Below are 23,311 nucleotides of genomic sequence, written 5' to 3'. Positions count from 1 at the left end.
GTGATAAGTGTACCTTCTATTATGCTAAAATTGCGTCTGTCAATATTTATTTGACTATAACAGGAAATATTATTGACATTATTTTCTACAAAAAAAAAAAAATAAAAATAAAATCGTAAATTTTAAAATGTAATTGATATTAGTTCACGCAATGTTGCAAACTTAAAAAAAAAAAATACACAAATAAATAATAAATATGAATAATTTTCATGACAAAAATGTATTAATTGTACCAGTACATTACCCGTTAATAACAGTAACATGATGCATTTAATTGTATGATTTATTATTTTCTTTAAAGATTTTATAATTTTCTTGAGTAATTATTGTAAATTTAAAAATAAAATTAATTCCTCTTCAAAACAAGTTAATTATACCTCCCAAATACATAAGATAATAGTCTATATTGATAATAAGTATTTTAAACAAATCATTTGAAATCTAATAATGAGTATTTACATATTTTAAAGAACGTCAGTTTATTATAATAAAAAATGTTATATGTTATATAGAATAAAATAACGTTAATTTATATTATTTAAAACAAATTGCATGTGCACTATAGGTACATATGATTTTGTAATCTTCAAGATGTTTTTTTAATTTGTTCTTTGTATAATTATAAAATATTGTTTTATAATTATTAAAAATATATTTGAGAAAATGTGTGTGGTGTGTGGCATTTATATGTTGTATATTATTTACAAGTATAATACTTGTTTATCATTTTTATGTGTGTATGTACCTACTACCTATATAGTTATATGTATATGTATATTACGCACAATCAATGTCAACCTCAACAAACAAAGACTTTTTACTTTTTAAGATGTATTAATTATTTATTAAATTGAATATTAACGAAAATAATTCTTTTTTAATTTTTAAACAACGTAACTATCTAGTCTGTAATCATGAATTTGAATGATTGATTATAACATTTTAATTTAAATAACTGGTTCGGTTAGGTTAGGTATTTTAGTATTTGATAGATTGATTTTTAATGGTTCTATGGCTATTAGTAAACAATTAAAATGTTTAAAATAACATTTTTTTTTATCAAATGCTGAAAATTATCTTTTATTTATAAAGCAAACTTCTTTATTTAACTAATTTAATTATCTTCAAACTAAATAGGTTTATAAACCATTGTTTATAAGCAAACTTACATATGTAATTTTAAATCAAATTAATGGTAAACATATTGTATTATACTAATGCATATGAACGTTATAGACAGTAAACAATTTAGGTAACCTAGTATCTATACATTCTATACACATCATCATCTGATAATTATATTAGTTTATTTGTCAACTGTGTCTGTTCATATCTGTTCTTTATATTATTTAATTATAAAATTTAATAACAGGTTAGGGATGGCCGGAGGTTAAGAAGTTATGACCATGACCTAGGTAGTACACATTTAAAATATTCATGGTTAACATTTTGCTTGCTATGTTATAGTCTATACAGGCGAAATCTGAGTTTAAACCCCCGAAGGTGCCAACTGTTTTACGGTTAGGGCTATACTCTGTTACCTAGAGAGTTATAATAATTATTTGTACCTACTTAAAAATAAATATTAAAATCTGACAACTAAACGCGTTTTCATGATATGTTTAAAAATAATTTATATGCTAATACCTTTACATTTTTGTAAGCTATGCAAATTATAAATGTTTTATCATAATTATTACACTCTCGAGGCAAGTATCTTCTCAATTTGTACGTCTATCGTATCGTCAATAATTATTTGTCTGGTAGTGATCCCGCGAATTTGATTATAACTAAATTATTCTTTATAACATTTCTTTTATTCAACACTCAGAAAGTAGTACCGCTATCCTATCACAATATTATTCTATACCAATGTAAACACAAAATACGCATTTTATTTTCATACTACACTTTTCGCGCACATCATAAAACATCTGTAAAAATTGCATTTTAAATAACATACCTATGTATGAATTAACGATGACTTTTTTCTAACTTAGATTTGGTTATTATAAATAGTTCTTGTACTGAATGTCATGTTTCAAATTGTGTGAAGGTGTTATTATTATCTGTATTGTTAAAAAATTAATTCTTATCATTTTGTATTTATTTTAATTTAAACAAATAATATTTTTAATTGTATAGCCTATTAATTTTTAAATTTTAAAAATAAATAGCGATTTTAGATGGCCACCACTAGAGCACAGTGATTAATTTATCAAAATTAAGGATGTATGCACGGTGGTGCTCGGTCTGCTAAGGGGGTAGATCTGTAGAAAACAACCTTTATTATCCAAACGCGCGTTGACTGACTTTTATTCGGAAAACTTGTGGATCGATCGGCAGCAGTCGTGGCGTAACACGAACGTTGCCAACTGCGTTTTCGCTCCTCGTCGTCCGCCTCCCTCACCGGCTACCATGGATTCGCGGCAGCGGTGCCTCAACGATTTTCCACGTCCCGCTATCTTTTTACACTTGACCCACTAATTCAGCAGCCGCCCACCATTTGTTTCCTCCGAGTTAAATAATACATTTTCTATTGAATTTTTAATCAGTGACAAATATATGGTGACAGTAAATTACAAAAGAAAGAAAAAAACACTTCAAAATCTTTTGTAATACATATATAATATATATATATATATATGTATATGTATATTCTAGTTTAACTATAGTTGGACCAGATCGTTAGCTATTGAGTATTAATTATTATAAATTATAATTTATAAGTTATAACGATAACCATTGTTGTCGTGGCTCTTCACCTTTCACCTCACCACATCCTCTATTCCATCAGTATCTCCGCCAAAAGCTATTTAAATTCCAGATTTTGTTCAAGTCACGTTCATTGTTTTTGACACAAAATCGATTATGTCAGTATAGATACTAGAAACAACGAAAAGAAAACCGTAGTATCAGCGTGACTAAGATAATATTTATTTTACCGGGAACAAAAAGGAAATTCTTCTGGCCATGCGCTTTACTGCTATTAATATAGAACGTATTATTTCATTGCGATTTATTAAATTTTTCAGCTCTATCTAGTAGATTAAATAATTGGTATGAAAAGAATAATGTTTATCCATACGCGCTGTTCATGAAACTATACCAAACACAATACAATTATTTTCCCCTAAGAAAATAGTATTGGTTAAATTAATCTTGAGAGACAAGAAGCCAATAAAATTATTCCATTTAACTGAACATGACGTGTATGCTTTGTATGCTTGAATCGTTACGCGTGTATGGTATCTAGTTAATTATAATACAGGGTATAACTAAAGGATATAACTTTCGCCAAATTGTAAGTTCCTGTAAAATAATTCCGCTAGTAAAATAACATTCCAATCGTGTGGAATATTCGTCAATTACGTACTTGAAAAAGTGCAACTAAGCTATTAAAAATAATCTGCTATTGAGACAGAATAAGTGTTTTTATGAAATATCAATTGTAAATTAATTATCCAAAGTGTAAAAACTACACGACATAATAGTTTAATTGGTTGAAAGATCAAGATGTAATTATATATGTTTCAGAGATCACAATAAACGTATAATTGTTGATTTATTTTTTTTAGTTCTTGATCTTTATATAAACAACTTAGTTAAATCAAAATTTAAAATCTGAAATCGAGTTTAATTGAAACTTAAAAATACCAACAAAATAATGATTTAAACAAAAATAAAATATCTGGTTAAAAATGTCATGTTCTTATCAAACTGATGAACTCAATAATATACATGGAACAATTATACTAATATTTAGTGTATTTGTTTCATGTTTATATCCCAATACTGAGGTTACGTCTTAACTATTCTAATTTCTAATGATCTAAAATGTACGCGTTTAATATAGGTAACATTTTGTACATTTTTTGGGTATCAAACATTATTATTAATTTAAGTATGGTTCTTATGATGTTTTATTCATTTAAAAATAGATAAGTAGAATTACATTCAAGTCAAAATTTTATTACGATTATTATGAGTTAAATAACGATTAATAATAGCCATTGATAAAGTATTTAGTTTAATATTTAGTTAACAAAATATAATAATTATATAATTATTTATGTTGTAATCAATAATTATTATCTAATGAAATGTATAGCATTATATTATAATTTATAAAAATTAATATTTTTATATTTAATTTAAATATCGGAATAATGAGTATTATATAGAGTTATACTGACATATTGTTCAGTTTAGATTGTATAATCTATACCTATACTAGTAGTGCACCAACACAGCCGCGATATAGATACAACTAATTATTTTAAATGTTGATATTATTATGAGAAAATTATAAATAGGTACATTAAATATTTAATAATCTTTTTTATTCAGTTGTTAAATCGACAATTGTTTTTTTATCTTACCTTTTCAAGTGTAAATCATCGTTAAATATTACAAAGCTCATACAAACATTATCTTCACACGGTTTTTGGTAATATCCAACTTATTAGTTCTTTTAGTTAAGAGTATTGGATTAACGGATTTTTTAATACATTTCGTTGATAAAACTTAACTTTTTTCTATTGACAATTAGTTTAAATTATAAAATTAATTTCACTTGATAACGTTGACCTTTTCCTTTTACTGTGAATAATAATATATTCATTATATCCGTGTGCTGTAAATGTACGCTCAAACACGCTGATTAAATAAATATCGATTTTACTAGAATGAAAAGAATTTATTATACATAAATTAAGAATTAAGACATAATATACAATTTTCTACACTACGTTCTATAATAAATAATACGATATAATAGGTACCTAACTACTCGTAATCTAAATTTCTAATTTCTTTTTACTTTTTGGGCCTATTGTATCCATTTTACCGTTGTTGATGATATTCAAACTCAATTTATATCTTTAGTGATTTTGCGTGTTTTATCTTTGCTTAAGATCGTTCAAAAAACAGACGGTCTTCACTACACTCCAAAAATCTAAAATATTAATAAAATATTTCATAAAGAGTAACTGAATAAGAAATAATATAGTTTATATTTACCGTAAAAGTAAATAAAGTTTAATAATATATCAAATATACATGAAATAAAGACTTTTTAGTTACTAATATTTGAAAACTATAAATTAATTTTTAATTTTTACGTATAGTGCGAATTATAAAATTTCATTTAAGTCAAATATAGAATATAAATTACTCTAACAACGTTTAATGCCCAAATTACAAGTATTTATATGACTGTGATGTATGTACATCGTATCTCTATATACTGTTAGCAGTGTACCTCTCAACAATTTTTAGGTTAGGTTATGTATAATTTAGTTTAAAGGTCACGTCATGGAAGCACTATTATATAATTTATAATCTTAGATACAGAATTAATGTTTTATATATTTCTATGACAAATAAAGATTCAATACATCAATGCTTAAAAATTAAATTAGTATTGTTATACAATTTAAGTCCTTTTTTTTTAATTTGATTAATGATTTGCATTACATTTTAAGGCGGAGCACATTAGTGTCTCCACCTTTAAGTTCTTGGAACTCATAATAAATAATAACTACTTGACTTCAAAGATTCTGCAGTATTATATAAAATAAATACGTTTTTACACTGATAAAATTATTCCAAAATATCAAATTTCATCAATCAGTCGTATAAATATCATTCCTAATTGTTTATCTTTCAAGTCATTATTTCTCTTTAAATTTTAAATAAATTATTAATTACATAGTGTTAAAACATCATTTATACGATTTGTTGGATGTGGACACACATATTAGGATACAATACATATATACGTATAATATAGTTCAACATTCAACAAATTTATTATTTGTATAAAACGATTTCTATTAGCAAAAACCTTTTAAAATGTTAAAATTGGTTAAATTTATCTTATAAAATCAAAAAATTTTAATTTCGACTGTTTATTTTTTTCAGATTGTTCGTGATGCACAAAAATTGGCCATGAGAATGAACCACCGAGGCGCATGCTCATGCGATAACGATTCTGGTGATGGAGCGGGTGTACTGACTGCCATACCACACTCTTTTTACGCCCACGAACTAAGGTTTGCCATTTATTTTACACCAAGTTATTCAAAAAATAGAATATGGATTTTTTTTCAATTGAATTCCATATCAGTTCGCGTATTTACTGAGGTGAAGAGGCCGTGGCCATAAAAAATACTTAAAATTACTATATAAGAGAAAAAATAATGATGCGATGATAAATCCAAGACTTAAATACGCTATAAATTCATTCAACATTAGTATCGATAATTTATTATGAATACCTATTAAAGTCATAAAGTTAATGATACCTCTGCTATCTTATCTATTCACTTGGGATTAATTATTATATAAACATGTACGATAATACCTATGCTTATGTCAAATGTTTAATTTTGGTTTTATAAAAAGAAAAAAACTAATTAAAAACTTAAATGTTTATCAAAAGAATATCTTAAACTATTACGGAACATGATGCTATAAAGCTATTCATAATTAAAAAAATATTAATTATTATTCAAATATATCTTAAAGATATAAATTTGACACATTATGTATTATTTTGAATCTTTGAAAATGTATTATATAATTACGAAAATTCAATACAATATTCTGCATTGATATAAATTATAATTAATAACTAAAAAAAAGTATTTATCCATTTATTAGTGATTAATATTTTATTATAAGTGTAACATTTAACACAGTAGGTACTCATTATTTACACATTTTCATATACAATAGAGTATTATATTTGTTTTAACAATGTGTTTATTTTTTGTCTTAGTACAGGTCACTTAAATTTTTCGTAGCAACCATCAATCTTCTCTATCTTTATCTATAGCTAATTCTTTACTTAAGGATTTATTCAACATTGCAAGATCTTTTTTTACTCTGTCTACCCATTGTTGCCTCGGTTTCCCTAGTGATCTTTTGCCTTTTTACAATTGCTATATAAACTAAAAGCATTTTTTTTCCTTTCACTGGGTTATCATGTTAGAAATAATATCTATTTTTATAAATGTCTCAATGCAGTATGCTAAGGAATTGAAAACAATGATTTTTTGTTTTTGTCTAACACACGTGCTACATAGGATTATAGACTTGTTGAAGCGATAAGAATTCTGATAACAGATTTTAATTTATCGTCAAGTCAACTTGAGATCGACTTTCCCACATTTTTATATTATTATCCTAAACTCTAAAAACTTGTTATTAAAAAAGAACAATTATTACTTTCAAGTAGACTTGATGATTAATTAAAATCTGTTTTTAGAACTCTTATCCGTTTCTTTCATCAATCGATAAATTGGAATTATAAATTATATACATTTTTAATCCTGTGTTGCGTGTGTGTTAGACAAAAACGAAAAATCAACGCTTCCAATCCCTTTAACTCGGTTAAAATTAACAAATACTTAACTCAACAAAATGGTTTATCCAAACTATTTCGTAATTTTATTCATGTTATAAATTATTATAATTCTAGATAGTAGATAGGTTGTGTTGTATATTAATATATTATACACTTCAGTAGTACTGCATAAATCAATACATTTAATTTTATTTCCATCTATAGAAACTTATGTACGGGTGAATTTATTTACTAACCATTTACATGCTATGTTTCTCATGAAAAATTATCTAACACGCTTACATTTTAGTAATGTACATTATTCATATACGTGTACCCCACCCCACTTTTAGCTAATATTTTAAATGTGTATCGCGTGTTATACTTATTTAGAATTTATTTACAGCTACAATGCTACACTACAAACATTATTTGATATACCTTATTTTATAATCTGATAATTTTAAAATTGATTTAGTGGTAATATGTTATAATCATATTTAAATAACCATATTGTTAGTTGTCTAGTACAATGTATATTGGTTGTACGCCAAGTGTCATAAATTTTATATCGTTTTTTCTCACCCGAATATTATGTTTCAACACTCAACAGTGATGCTTTTAAATTCTAGAATAAAAAAAGTTTCCACCTATTTTTTAAAACGAATTAATGAAATACAAATATTTAAACAATATTTTTAGACTACCCAAGGCAATCAATAATATTTCTCTGAATAATTTTAACTCGTGACTTATACCTATAATCGAATCTATACATTTTATTATTATACCCATCCATCAATATAACGACACTTTTAGATATTTTACAGCACATTTTAAAATTATACTAAATTAAAACTGTATGAAGACTTATAATATTTTGCCTTAAGTTTTTAAATATACTTTAAGTGATATGAATATTATTTTATTCTTTAAAATTAATAATTATATTATATATAGTTAGAGAAACCATTGAAAATAAAAATTCAACTTGCTTGATCTCTTTATTTCTTTTTTAAGCAATTTTTAAAATGATTTATAAATATATATTAATTAAGTATTTGATTTTCTTGCTTATTATGAATAGTAGGTACAAGTATTCAGTTTTCACTGTTTTCAACTTGTTTACAATTTCAATAAAAGATTTAGATGTCAATTTTTTTTTTTAAATATAAACACGCACGTAATTTGAAAACAAACAGTTATTATGCTTGGAATCTAAAAAAATAAATATTAAATATTATACAATATATTAATGTAGGTTTTTCGTTATCTATTGACATTACAATTTCAACTTTTCAAGTTTGTTTAAGCTATATGTAAATGTAAATCTGCCAACTCTCATTCATTATTTCAATACGCTTGAAATAAGATCCTTCACAGTTTCACATATATTTTTCAAATACAAAATTATGTATATTAGCTTAAAAAACTATTATAATAGAAAACTTAATTTACCAATATCTTATAATATGTGGTATTTACATTTTCTACAACGAAATACATGTATTATCTATTATTCCATTATTTCTTCACGTCTACTCGAAAATATTTAATACAAAATTGATGGACATTATCCAATTAATACGTAATGAATAGAATGTATATTTTATCATTTCAATCATGAATAATTTCATTCAATCATTAATTTTGTGGTTCTCTAAATAAAAATGTGTTAATTGAATAATACTATAAAAATACTTTTTGGGTAATTAATCGATCTAATATTTGCTTTTTAAACTATAGGATTGCCAATATATTAGGTAGTTATACGTACATATAACATCGTTTTATCGCAATCGTTCAAACCGTTGTTTATAGCATTTTGTTACTTTACTGAAATAGAGTTCTACTCTACGTAATTGTGTAACTTTACTTCTCGTGTTTGTATATCGTATATAATATGTTAAAACTGTGCCAATTTTTATATATTTTATTTTAAATTAATAAAAAAATTTAAATATAATTTACCTATAAAGCAATAGGGTTATAGCAAATAGTAACCTAAGCAATCAATGATTTATGAAAAATAATAATCACCTTATGAGAATATAAACCAACAGAAATTATGATCGAGATTTTATATAATAGTGGTATTTAAAGTTTATTATACTCATTCGGGTTTGGCAATCGACACAAACCCATAGAAAATATTAAATACAACACTATTATACTATAATAACAGACTATATTGTACTATTAGGTATATTGGTAACACATATAATGCAATTGCCATTTAGTATTTTTATAATAAAACCAAAATCTATGTAATGTTTCAGGGAACAGGAAAATATAGACTTGCCAGAAGAGGGCAAATACGCGACTGGCATGTTTTACTTGGACAAGACGCACCATGCTGAGAGCGAAGAGATGTTCGCAGCCATTGGTTTAGAATGCAAAATCAAAGTGAGTCATTGACAGTGATGTACAATCCATACATTATAATTTTAATTATAAAATAAAATATTTTGACGATGGACACACGGCGTTTATTTAACGTGTGTGTGACATTTTGTCATTTTGTATTTATATAATATACATTAAATAATATGATGTATTATGTATGATATTATACTATGATAGTCGATCGAATAATAATTTTTAGCACCGCGTTTAATAAACGGGCAACAAACGTGCGCAAATACTGAACACGTTTTGGTACATGCGGTCTAACGCGGTTTATACCAGAATGCGTATGTATATAGCCGCGACGGTGCAGGTTTGGTTTGTATGTTGTGTTTACGTTCGGAAAATGCTGCAGTCCACCTATTTAATACCTATACGTAATATTATGTTTAGAAAAATAGCGTGAAAACGAAACGTGGTAAAAGCGAATTAAACACATTTGTGTGACAATCCGCAACAAGTGAGCCTAACAACAATTTTGTGTGAGAATATGTGAGCTAGGTTATGATATTGTTTATTGCAGAACGGCCCTGATCAATACCTATTATACAAATACCGACAGAAACAAAATAGCCGATTCCGATCGATAGACAACCACTGCACGCTATCGTCGTACGGTAAATTTATCATCTGTGTCTATTTTTTTTATTTTATTTTTTTTTTTACATCACAGTTAATATATACATATATATATATATATATATTTATATATATATATATGTGTGTGTGCATAAATAGAAATATATACATATAATATATTATGTGTGTATATGTATATATAAATATATGTATACAGTTAATATTATGTGTCTACAGCAAAATTAATCTTTTTTTCTTATTTTAAACATATAGGATAATATTATATTAAATTTTATAGTTTGATCGCTTATGATACCTATAGTTACTATATTAATTTTGTTGCAATGCACAAAAATTATGCTGCTATAACGCCTATAAATTATAATAATTTTTAAACAACCATTTTTTTTCTTCTGAATGTACCTACAATTTGTATTTTCCATTAACAAATATGTTTATTTCATAATTACAAATGTATTGAATATATGTTTTATATTACAAGAGTATCTAAAAACTTAGGGAACAGTATAAATTGATTGCTAAGACTGAAAATCTATTCCCAGTATTGTATAAAGTAAAATAACAACTAAAAATTTTAAAATTAGTCTCGTAAGCAGTAATTTTTGTATTATTAATTCAATACAAACATTTTCTCAAATTTCAAATTCTTATAAACGTCTTAAATTTTTTTAAACATCACTTAAAATGGTGTTGTAACTTAAAATAAAAAACAAAAAAAATTATAAATATTATTAAAATAAAAAAAATAGTTACGTATTACGTTTAAAAAAAAATACACTATATTAAACATCATCTAAAAATAAATTTATCATCGTGCACGTGCAAAATACGTAAAGCAATTATTTGTTCTTTTATAATCTGATAGACACGAGATTATCAATAATATACACTTTTTTACCTACTATAAACTATACAAAAATCATAATCAAGTTATATTACACAATAAAAAATAAATTTAAGTGCCAAATTATAGATTTGTTTTTGCGATTTTATTGATTTTTTAAAATTAAAATGACATACTTCAATAGGTACTTACTAAAATATTATGAAACTTTTGACGGATAAGAAAACTTCGTAACACTATTCAAAACATTGTTTATCGTTCAATATTGATGTAAATTATGTTTAAAAATAATTATAATTAATGTTACTTGAATCATATGTATTATTACTTGTTCATGTAATTTTAAATATAGGTACCTACTTAAGGAAAACACAAAAAATTCCTAATTCTTGCCTATTTATTTTGTTTTTCTATAATTACTTTTAAAATTATTTAAATTTAATATTTTAACATTAAATTTAATACATAAGCGATTAGACATTTATAAGATACATACCAGTTATTTTTTTAGTGCAAAAATGTAACACTATCGCATAAATATTAGTTTATAATAATATTATATATTTAACGCAACAACATTTATATTATATTATATGAATAGAATTACCAATAGAATATTATTTAATATTATTTGAATTTGACTATAGACAATTTACAAAACTGTACCTATTCTAGAAATAATTAACCTTTATATTATATATATAAAAATATTGTTGAGACAAAAACGTATTATTATAATATATCATGCACTAATAGTGATATAAGTATTGTGGACCGTGTATATTAACTTACAGGCGGTTGTTAATCCATCACCTGTAGGTATGTACGATATATTTGCATGTCAATCCTTTATAATATATATAATATACATCTCGACTATCATCGTCCGACATCCTATTTTATCCACTTGACGACAGTACTAAAAATGTATAGTTCAACACATTATTTTCAGTGTCCTCGACCGCTCCAAACCAAAATATATTATGCATATACATATCATCCAATACGCCATACCCTTATTATTTTGAATATAACCATTATAACAACATCAACTACAACCGCGGTATCCATCATAATGTGTATTATTTTTATGTTATATACTCGCTCTTAACGCCCGAACGGCCGCAGCGGTAACCGCGCACGAAGTCATATTATAAAATATTACAATACAATAGAATGACGACAATTTACGAAGTACACAAACTGATCACGGCGGTGCGCTATGGCAATCATTGCAGGTGTTGTGTTGGAGGACTGTGCCAGTGCGCAACAATCAAATCGGCGAAGTAGCCAGGAGCAGCGAGCCGTTCATCCGCCAGGCGTTCGTGGTGGACGCGGCCGACGAATACAATGAGGACGACTTCAAGCGCCGCGTGTTCGCGCTCCGAAAGCGGTCCACGCACACTATACCCAAGCCGGGCAGGAGGTTTTACATCTGCTCGCTGTCGCACACCATTATCGTGTACAAGGGCCAGTTCACTTCGGATCAGCTGTGGGCGTACTTCACCGACTTACAGGTAATAAAAATCATAACATTATAACGTGTATATGCAATGCATAACGTCACGTAGTGTGTTGCAAACATCGCTTCCGATAAAAACTCCGACCGCGGTCGATGAAGTTTCGTTCGGACGAATTAAATGAACGCCCGAAGTGGCTCGAGAGCAATAGAGAGTAAAAAATGTTAGTGTAAAATATTCTAGGTTTTAAATTCTTTGAAATATATTTCGTATAATATGTTGAATGTACTTATCGGTTGACACGACTATAATAAAGTGCGGCCAATCGTAGGTGGTAATTCGATTAAAATCAAATATTCAGATACGTAACGACGAAAACGAATTATTATTGAACTCCCATCAAATAATTATACTTATATTAAATTATAAAAAATATATATATATATACATTTTTTTTTATTAAATCTATTAATTATATCACAGTTTTTATGAAACGTTCGATTTCATAAAATCGCCATAATTATTGTATTACTATCATTATTCTGTCATAACTCGTCTTTGTCTCGTTCACAGAGTCCGGATTACGAAACATACTTAGCACTCGTTCACACCAGATTCTCGACAAACACTTTCCCGAGTTGGGAGAGAGCGCACCCTCTGAGGTAAATATATGATTAAATGAAACCTAAAATATTGTTTTCGTGATTTATTTCAATATTATGATAAATTAATAATATGTCTCCTTCTCCGTCATTTTAGGGTGTTGGCGCACAACGGTGAGATAAACACGGTGCGCGGTAACGTGAACTTCATGACTGCTCGGGAAGGTGTGATGGAAAGCAAGCACTTTGACGATATCAAACAGCTATACCCGGTGGTGGAACCGAATCTATCAGACTCTGGGTCGGCCGACTGTGTTTTGGAATTCCTGATTAACGCGGGCGAGTGTTCGTTACCCGAAGCTGTCATGACCATGGTCCCAGAGGCCTGGCAAAACGATCAGACTATGCCCTCCGAAAAAAGAGACTTCTACAACTGGGCAGCATGCGCGATGGAACCCTGGGATGGTCCTGCACTGTTGACGTTTACTGATGGACGATACGTCGGTGCTTTGCTGGACAGGTAAATTTTTTATGATTTTTAATTGAACACCGGACTCATTATGAATTTGATATTTAGGAACGGATTGAGACCATCTCGGTTCTACGTATTGAAAGATAACATCATGGTTATGGCATCTGAAGTCGGAGTGTACGACACAGATCCAGCCAATGTAGCTCTGAAGGTGAAGTAAAAAAAAACTGACAACAATTATTTATTTACCTTTTTGTTTTCGTTTCATATTGTATTGAACAAAATATACACATACTTAATATTATAATTTTCTTATAGAGTCGTTTGAAACCGGGTCGTATGTTGTTAGTCGACACCAAAGAGAAGCGCATCATACAAGATGTTCAACTTAAATTGGATATAGCGAGGAGTAGACCACATTCCGATTGGCTTAGAGAACAGGTATATAAAAATAATGTTTTTCAATCATTTTTTAAATGTAATAATACAGTTATTGTTTACAAAAAATTAAAATCATAAAACATTTTGTTTGTTTATCCGATGCCGCAAATTGTTTCCTGTACTGACTTTAGAGGGTGAGTTATATGTATTGATAAAAGGTTTGAAAATTATGCTTCTGCAACCTACGCATCTTACCATTCTGAATTTCATAAGAATGCCTAGCTATTTAGTTTTCTAAGATTTTATTTACATTTACTGTATTTTAATCAATATTCACTATTGATTAATAATATTTTTATTCTTAACTTTATTCCTGTGATGGATTAATGTATTATAAATATGTATATATATTACTAATTTTATATTAACATACCTACTGAAAATATTTTCTTACCCCTATCAACTTTTTTATAGCGTTAAGACATTTGTATATATTTTTTTTAAATATTTTGTTTGTATATAATTACAAATTTTTTGTTTTTAACATAAATATTCTTGTTAAATAATATATTTTATGCTATTTATAGATTACTATTGAAGATTTGAGAGAAGAAGCTGTTGCTAAAGGATTTGGTTTAGTGCGTGCCAAATCAATAGAATTTATAAGTGGCGAACGTAAAAAGACAATTAGAGAAAACATTCCAGAACAAGAAATGACTCGCATTTGGGGAGGAGACAGACGTTTATTGTTATTTAGTTACTCAATTGAAACTATTAACATGTTGATTATTCCGATGATCAGAACTAAGTGCGTTAAAATAAAACAAATTTTAGTAGCTTAACAAGTACTTACTTATAATATTTTAGGAAAGAAGCATTGGGTTCTATGGGAAATGATGCTCCACTTGCTTGTCTATCTCTGTTTCAACCATTGATATACTCTTACTTCAAACAGTTATTTGCCCAAGTAACAAATCCACCAATTGATCCTTTTCGTGAAAAAATTGTCATGTCGTTAATGTGCCCAATTGGACCTGAAGCCAATATTCTTATACCAAGTGCCAAACAGTGTCATAGATTATTTTTACCAAACCCAATACTATCACTTTATGATCTAGAAGTTCTACGCAATAATGTACATCGTGGCTGGAAGGTAAACTAAGATTATTAATTTTCTAAATAAATTTAGGTACATACTTGAATATACTACCATTGAATGAATATATTATGTTGATACATATTTTAACTATATTAATTATTAATCAGTATATTATAACAAAAATGTTAACAGACAAAAGTTATTGATGTTACATTTAATAAAGAAGAAGGGCCATCAGGTTTTTCAAAAGCATTAGATCGTATATGTGAAGAAGCCAGTGAAGCTGCTAATAGCAACTATCAACTCATTATATTGTCAGATAGATCAGCTGGATCTGAAAGGTAAAATATTAATACAAAAGCATAAAAATAAAATCTAAACCTTTGTGGATTTTTTTTTCAGAATACCTATTAGTATTTTATTAGCCTTAGGAGCTACACACCATCATTTGATTGATCAGAGACTACGTATGAAAGTTGGTTTAATAGTCGAGACTGGTGAAGCTAGAGAAGTTCACCAGATGTGTGTTTTATTGGGTTATGGTGCTGATGGTATATGTCCTTACCTAGTATTTGAAATGGCAAAAAGTTTACGTGCTGAAGGAGTATTGGATTCATCTTTTACTGATAAAATATTATTTGAGGTTAGCATCAAACATTATTTTAATTTATTTAATATTCATAATTTTTAATTAAATCTTTAGAACTATTGCGAGGCAATGGAAAGAGGAATTTCTAAAGTAATGGCAAAAATGGGTATATCTACACTACAATCTTACAAAGGAGCTCAGATATTTGAGGCTGTGGGTTTGGCAGATGAAGTAATAAACAAGTGTTTCAAAGGCACCCAGTCCCGTATTGGTGGTATCAACTTTGAATGTTTGGCCAAAGAAGCATATGAACGTCATTACCTATCTTATTCTTCCCGTAACACTGATATGTTAGTTTTGATGAATCCTGGTTATTTCCACTGGCGTACAGGTGGTGAAAAACACATAAACGACCCTATCAGTATAGCTAACCTACAAGTAAGTTTATAAACAATTTTATATTATTTGTATCTATACTATAATGGATCATAATATTTTGTAGGACGCAGCTAGTAACAAAAGTACAAATTCATATGATAAATTTTGTGAATCAACTATGGAAAGTGTACGTGCTTGTACCCTAAGAGGTCAATTGGAATTAGTTCCTACCACTAAATCAATAAATATTTCTGAAGTTGAACCAGCAGCTAATATTGTAAAAAGATTTGCTACAGGTAAAATATTAATAATTAAACTTTAAAAAAATGGCTATTGATTTTATTTATTTATTTTATACTAAGGTGCTATGAGTCTTGGTTCAATCTCTATTGAAGCACATACGTCTTTAGCAATTGCCATGAATAAATTGGGAGGAAAATCAAATACTGGAGAAGGAGGTATTCATTTATTTATTTATTTATTTATATTTATGTTATTGTATTATAATTATCATATAAATACTAAGGTGAAAATGCTGACCGCTATTTAAATCAAGATCCAGAGAATAACAAACGATCTGCTATTAAGCAAGTAGCATCTGGTCGATTTGGTGTGACCAGTTCATATTTAGCTCACGCTGATGATATACAAATTAAAATGGCTCAGGGTGCTAAACCTGGTGAAGGAGGGGAATTGCCTGGTTATAAAGTGACTAAAGATATTGCTGCCACTAGACATTCAGTACCAGGTGTAGGATTAATATCTCCACCACCTCATCATGATATCTATTCAATTGAAGATTTAGCTGAACTTATTTATGATTTGAAGTGTGCTAATCCAAATGGAAGAATATCTGTAAAATTAGTTTCTGAAGTTGGTGTAGGAGTAGTTGCTTCAGGTGTAGCTAAAGGAAAAGCTGAACACATTGTAATTTCTGGTCATGATGGCGGTACTGGAGCTAGTTCATGGACCGGTATCAAAAATGCTGGTCTTCCTTGGGAACTTGGTGTAGCAGAAACTCATCAAGTTCTTGTATTGAATAACTTGAGATCCAGAGTAGTTGTCCAAGCTGATGGTCAAATACGAACAGGTTTTGATGTCATTGTAGCTGCTTTGTTGGGTGCAGATGAAATTGGCTTGAGTACTGCACCATTAATTGTACTAGGATGCACCATGATGAGAAAATGCCATTTAAATACTTGTCCTGTTGGCATTGCAACTCAAGATCCTGTTCTGAGAAAAAAATTTGCTGGTAAACCAGAACATGTTATCAACTACTTATTTATGTTAGCTGAAGATGTACGAAAGCATATGGCTAACCTTGGTGTTGCCAAGTATCAAGATCTTATTGGACGTACTGACCTTCTCAAAATGACAGATAGCAACAACAACCCTAAAGCGAAGTTTTTAAATCTTAGTCCTGTACTACGTAATGCCTTGCATATGAGACCTGGTGTTAACATAATTGGTGGATCAGAATCACAAGTATAATTACAGATAAATAAATATATTTCACTTGTATTATTTCTTTCATTACTAATGTATTATTTTTAGGACTTTCAACTAGAAAAACGTATGGACAATATTGTTTTAACTGCTGCACAACCAGTAATAGATGGTTTGCAAAAAAGTGTAAATATTGAACTTACCATTAATAATGAATGCCGTGCTTTTATTTCAACTCTAAGCTACCATATCTCAATGTAAGTTTCATATTTATTATCTATAAATAAACTATTAACAAAGTAAACTTAAATATTTTGTTTCATTTTAGGAAATATGGAGATGAAGGTTTACCAGATAATAGTATAAACATAAAATTGAAAGGTTCTGCTGGACAGAGTTTCTGCGCTTTTATGACTAAAGGAGTACATGTTACATTAGAAGGAGATGCTAATGATTATGTTGGAAAAGTATGTTCATTAAATATCATTACTTCAGAGATACTAATTTGTGATTTTTAGGGTCTTTCTGGAGGTGAAATAGTGATTTTCCCACCAAAATCGTCAACATTCCAGTCTGAACTCAATGTAATAGTTGGAAATGTTTGTTTGTATGGAGCTACTAGTGGAAAAGCATTTTTCAGAGGTATTGCAGCCGAACGTTTTTCAGTCAGAAATTCTGGTGCTATAACAGTTGTTGAAGGAGTTGGTGATCATGGTTGTGAATATATGACTGGTGGTTGTGCAGTAATTTTGGGTCTAACAGGACGTAATTTTGCTGCTGGTATGTCTGGTGGTATTGCTTATATTCTTGATGTCGATGGATCTTTTAAAAGGTAAAAATAATTTATAGTACCTTTTTTTTCAAAATTTAAATATTTATATTTGTCTGATGTTTATTTTAAAGCAAATGCAATACAGAAATGGTAGAACTTCTTCCTCTTGACCGCAAAGAAGACCTAAACTATGTTCAATCTCTTTTAGAAGAATTTGTTCTTAAAACTGAATCAGTTATTGCATCTAAATTATTAGATTCTTGGCCCCATTCCGCTTCCAAGTTCATCAAAGTATTCCCTTATGAATATCAAAGAGCTTTAAAACAATTGGCTGAAGAAACTAAAGTAACACAAAGCCATACAAATACAATAGAAACTGTTAATGAGCCTAGTGTCCGTGACATTGAAGAAACAATTAATGATCAAACTTTTGAAAAAAAAAGACTTGAAAAAATATTAGATAAAACTCGAGGTTTTGTAAAATATTCACGAGAAACAATGATGTATAGACCTGCTGAAAAAAGACTCAATGATTGGGACGAAATTTACAATTTCCAACATGTCAGGAAAGGACTTAGAGTTCAAGCTGCAAGATGTATGGAATGTGGTGTACCATTCTGTCAATCTTCACATGGATGTCCTTTGGGAAATATCATACCAAAATGGAATGATCTAGTTTTCAATAATAATTGGCAAGAAGCATTAAATCAACTTTTACAGACTAATAACTTCCCTGGTAATCATATTGATGATATTTTTTAATGATATAGTTGTATGTTATTAAATTTATTAAATTTGTATTTATTTAGAATTTACTGGACGTGTTTGTCCTGCTCCTTGTGAAGGAGCATGTGTTTTGGGTATTAATGAACCTCCTGTAACTATTAAGAACATAGAATGTGCAATTATTGATCATGCTTTTGAACAAGGTTGGATTAAACCTGAACCACCAAAGATTCGATCAGGTAAAACCGTAGCTGTTGTTGGATCTGGTCCATCAGGGCTAGCAACTGCTCATCAACTGAATAAGGTAAAAATTATTATAACTAAATACTCTAATACTTAATGTTTTAACAACTAAAAAAATGGAATTCAATCAATAATTTTTTAGGCTGGACATTTGGTAAAAGTTTTTGAGAGGAATGATCGTGTTGGTGGATTATTACAATATGGAATTCCAACTATGAAACTATCTAAAGAAGTTGTGCAAAGACGAATCAAACTTTTAGAAGATGAAGGAGTGGTTTTCCATACAAATGTCAGCGTTGGAAAAGATTATTTAGCTAAAGTAATCTATACATTAATAATTAGTACTGAGAAAAATTATTAATATAATTTATGATAGGAGCTCTTGGATCAATTTGATGCCGTTGTATTATGTACTGGTGCTACATGGCCAAGAGATTTACCAATACCTGGTCGTCATCTAGAAGGTATTTACTTTGCTATGAACTTCTTAGAATCTTCACAAAAAAAACAACTAGGTGGGCCAACAGATTTACCTCTGTTAGCAAGAGACAAAGATATAATAGTGATTGGTGGTGGTGATACTGGTTGCGATTGTATTGCTACTTCATTAAGACAGGTTAGTGTTTGTTGCTATTTAAATATTTAATAAATGACATACATTAATTACTTTTTCTCAAATATAAAATAATATTAGAGAGCAAGATCTATAACATCATTTGAAATCCTTCCTGAGCCACCAGCAACTAGAAGTCGAGATAACCCTTGGCCACAATACCCTAGAGTATTTAAAGTAGATTATGGTCATGAAGAAGTTAAAATTAAGTATGGCAGAGACCCTAGGCAATTTTGCATCATGAGCAAGGTCAGTAATCTATAACATTTATTAATTTATCAAAATAATTTGACCTTTTATTCAAAAAAAAATATTTTGCAGGAGTTTGTTGATGATGGTAATGGTCACGTTAGTGGTATTAAAACAGTTAAAGTGAATTGGACTAAAGACGAAGCTGGACGGTGGAAAATGGATGAAGTACCAGATTCTGAACAGGTATTTAAAAATTTTGTTTTAAGAATTTCTATTAGTTAATTTATTTAATAAAACTATGTATTATTTAGATTTTCAAATGTGATATGGTTCTTTTGGCGATGGGTTTCCTTGGTCCTGAACGTACAATTGTCAATGAATTATCATTAGCCCTTGATCCAAGATCTAATTATCAGACACCTTCTGGTCGTTATGCTACATCCGTTCCTAAAGTATTTGCTGCTGGAGGTTTGTAACTTAAATAAATAATTTAAGAATAAAACTTATTCAACTTTTTTATGAATTTATTTAAAACATAAATATTAATTGTATACAATTATTGAAATATAACCAACTCTTACTATTAATTTAGATTGCCGCCGTGGTCAGTCATTAGTAGTTTGGGCAATATCTGAAGGACGTCAAGCAGCTAGAGAAGTAGACGCATTCCTCATGGAGCAATCTGTATTGCCTGGACCAGGTGGTGTGATATCTATTCAAACAGTTAATGCTTAAATGAGTAAGTTACAAGTAACTACCATATGGACAATATTGAGGGAATGACGTTGGCTATTAAAAATAATTTTTTAACATTACAGTGTGTTAGTTTTTTTTTCAACTGATTAGGTATCAAAACCATATTGTTATTTTATATATATATACATATATATTATTATTATTTTTTTTTCTAATAATTTAAGTATGATTATGTTATTTTTTTAAGGTCCTATGAAAACAATAAATTCCTAATATCGATATTCAATTTACTCATAACAATAAAAAATAACATAAATATATGTGTTTACCTTATTTATACAATATAGATACATATTACATAATTATATAAGTGGAGTGAGTGTGTGTTATATAATTATCCATACAATTAGTATTATCTTTAGTTTCATTTTCCGCAGCTATTTAAATTTATATCAAAATACGTGAATATTGACAAAAGTGTAAAAGACTGACTTTCTATTAAGAATTTTATTTTTAAATAATATGTTCGTACGAGTAATAACGTTTTTAGCTAGTGTGTGTGTTTTCTATACATTAAAAGTATAGAATAGAAAATAAATGTATTGTATTTAGACAATTTGACTCTGGATTAATATTTTTTTTTACAAACAAAATCATTAGATAAAGATTTTTGAACTATCTACACAAAGTAAAATACACAATAAAGTATACAACCATTTTCATTTAAAACTATTTAAAATATAACATATCACATTCAAACTTAATTTTTGATAAACAACATTTGCTATCCCCAATTAATAATTACGAATGTGTATACTGTAATATAGTAAAATGACATTAGAGAATCAGTCTTTGACACTTATAACAAATTTCACACTTTTTAGATTTCATATTCATAAATATTGTTTATAGTATTATCACCCAATTTGTTGAATATATTTATTTTATTATTATTTAAATACATTCAATAGCTTACAAATGTAAGATTTTAATGTTATTATAATATTATTGCATATCCTAAACTATTATTATCTACCTTATTAAATATATACTTATGAATTATCACTATAGAATTAATTACTTATGCTTACATTTGTTATTATTGTTAAAATTAAATTTATATTAATAATGTCAATTTAGTATATAGAGACATTAAAAAATTAATTGGTGCGCAGTTACAATATACTGTATTATAGCTGAACTATTATAAAACTTTGCTAAGAACTATACTTTTGTGTAAAAGCTATTGCCATTTGAAACATTGTGCCCTTAAAGACAATAATAAATTATAAATTATGATACTTAGATATTTGTTTGATATGTATTTTTTAATATTATTCGATCAATTTGTCGAAGTTTGTGCTAAGTATAATTATTATTAAATATATATATAATATTATTATGTAGACGTTGAATTATATGATTATTTATGCAATTGTTTTTAAGTTTTTTATTAATTATTCTATGTTGAATTTTTGTCCACATTCCTTTTCTAAATATAAACTTGATGAGAAATGTCCAAAAAAATCTGTGATTATATAATTTTACGATTACGATATGAACTATTTATGAGGGCTCTTATATTAAATTGTCAATCTTTAACAATAAAAACTGAATATTTTATAAATTTAAAATAAAAAAACACAGGCAAATTTTCAAGAACTTTTATAAATGAAATATGTTTATATATACTTAATATTTTTTAAATATATATGATACTAATTTAAATGAAACTTTGCTAAGCCTAAAAAATTAAATTAGGATTTAAAAATGTTAAATATCTATAAATTTAATAGCTCAAAAAAAGGTCAAAACATTTAAAAATGTATACCATATGAAGGAAATGATAATATAAACATTTATAAAGTATGATAATTTTATTAGATTACATAATTATTATTAACTTTTTCACAAATATTTTGTAGATGTCACCTTATACAAAAACCAAGATTTCATGATCATTTAAATAAGCATACCAAGTACATAAGATAAAATTCTATGTATATCTTTAACAATATGAATCTAAAATATTTTTAAAAGTTTAAAATTTTCTAAATTTATTAATACAAATAATTATTTTAAAACCCACTAGAATCACTAATAAAAAATTCAAAATTGATTTAATTTGTAACTACACTCTTAAACTTAAATACTGTGTTTAGTACCAAATATCATAGCCAATTTTTTAAACAAAAATTTGAAATTTTGTTTAGTTAATTTGTAAATGTATATGTTTTTTTATAAATGAAAGATCTGTAATTCCGAATTTATATTGACTCTAAAATATCATAGTTTATAATATTGTGGTTAATAATAATTAGATGACTTCTTAAACAGAAAAAAAATAGGTACAACATTTATAGTCTATTAAGTTTTAAAAATTACTATTTTATTTCTGATTAAGTCGACTACAATGTTGTTAATCTAAATGCTGTTGAAGG

At 27.7% G+C, this 23,311-nt stretch overlaps 1 protein-coding gene across 2 annotated transcripts in view; it reads left to right on the top strand.

The window, feature by feature from the left end:
• LOC112601093 (putative glutamate synthase [NADPH]) overlaps positions 1-21,002 on the top strand; it is a 28,214-nt gene extending 7,212 nt beyond the window's left edge. The window contains exons 3-29 of one of the 2 annotated variants that reach the window (XM_025348520.1): positions 5,926-6,056; positions 9,631-9,757; positions 12,440-12,718; positions 13,235-13,323; positions 13,421-13,783; positions 13,841-13,946; positions 14,054-14,176; positions 14,308-14,310; positions 14,704-14,924; positions 14,984-15,269; positions 15,408-15,556; positions 15,618-15,858; positions 15,919-16,242; positions 16,307-16,478; positions 16,545-16,640; positions 16,709-17,667; positions 17,737-17,885; positions 17,957-18,095; positions 18,147-18,460; positions 18,532-19,136; positions 19,210-19,430; positions 19,512-19,688; positions 19,746-19,985; positions 20,064-20,231; positions 20,304-20,417; positions 20,486-20,642; positions 20,767-21,002. In XM_025348520.1, the coding sequence (XP_025204305.1) occupies positions 5,926-6,056; positions 9,631-9,757; positions 12,440-12,718; positions 13,235-13,323; positions 13,421-13,783; positions 13,841-13,946; positions 14,054-14,176; positions 14,308-14,310; positions 14,704-14,924; positions 14,984-15,269; positions 15,408-15,556; positions 15,618-15,858; positions 15,919-16,242; positions 16,307-16,478; positions 16,545-16,640; positions 16,709-17,667; positions 17,737-17,885; positions 17,957-18,095; positions 18,147-18,460; positions 18,532-19,136; positions 19,210-19,430; positions 19,512-19,688; positions 19,746-19,985; positions 20,064-20,231; positions 20,304-20,417; positions 20,486-20,642; positions 20,767-20,909 (6,096 nt within the window). In that variant the 3' untranslated portion in view covers positions 20,910-21,002. The remainder of the gene's footprint in view (positions 1-5,925; positions 6,057-9,630; positions 9,758-12,439; positions 12,719-13,234; positions 13,324-13,420; positions 13,784-13,840; positions 13,947-14,053; positions 14,177-14,307; positions 14,311-14,703; positions 14,925-14,983; positions 15,270-15,407; positions 15,557-15,617; positions 15,859-15,918; positions 16,243-16,306; positions 16,479-16,544; positions 16,641-16,708; positions 17,668-17,736; positions 17,886-17,956; positions 18,096-18,146; positions 18,461-18,531; positions 19,137-19,209; positions 19,431-19,511; positions 19,689-19,745; positions 19,986-20,063; positions 20,232-20,303; positions 20,418-20,485; positions 20,643-20,766) is intronic. The other variant, XM_025348521.1, reaches the window with a different exon arrangement.
• Positions 21,003-23,311: the final 2,309 nt, after the last annotated feature.

Source organism: Melanaphis sacchari, unplaced genomic scaffold, assembly GCF_002803265.2.
Source record: "Melanaphis sacchari strain LSU unplaced genomic scaffold, SCAv2.0 Contig74_pilon_pilon, whole genome shotgun sequence".
Taxonomy (NCBI): Eukaryota; Metazoa; Arthropoda; class Insecta; order Hemiptera; family Aphididae; genus Melanaphis; species Melanaphis sacchari.
This window is presented reverse-complemented; position numbering and strand designations above follow the sequence as displayed.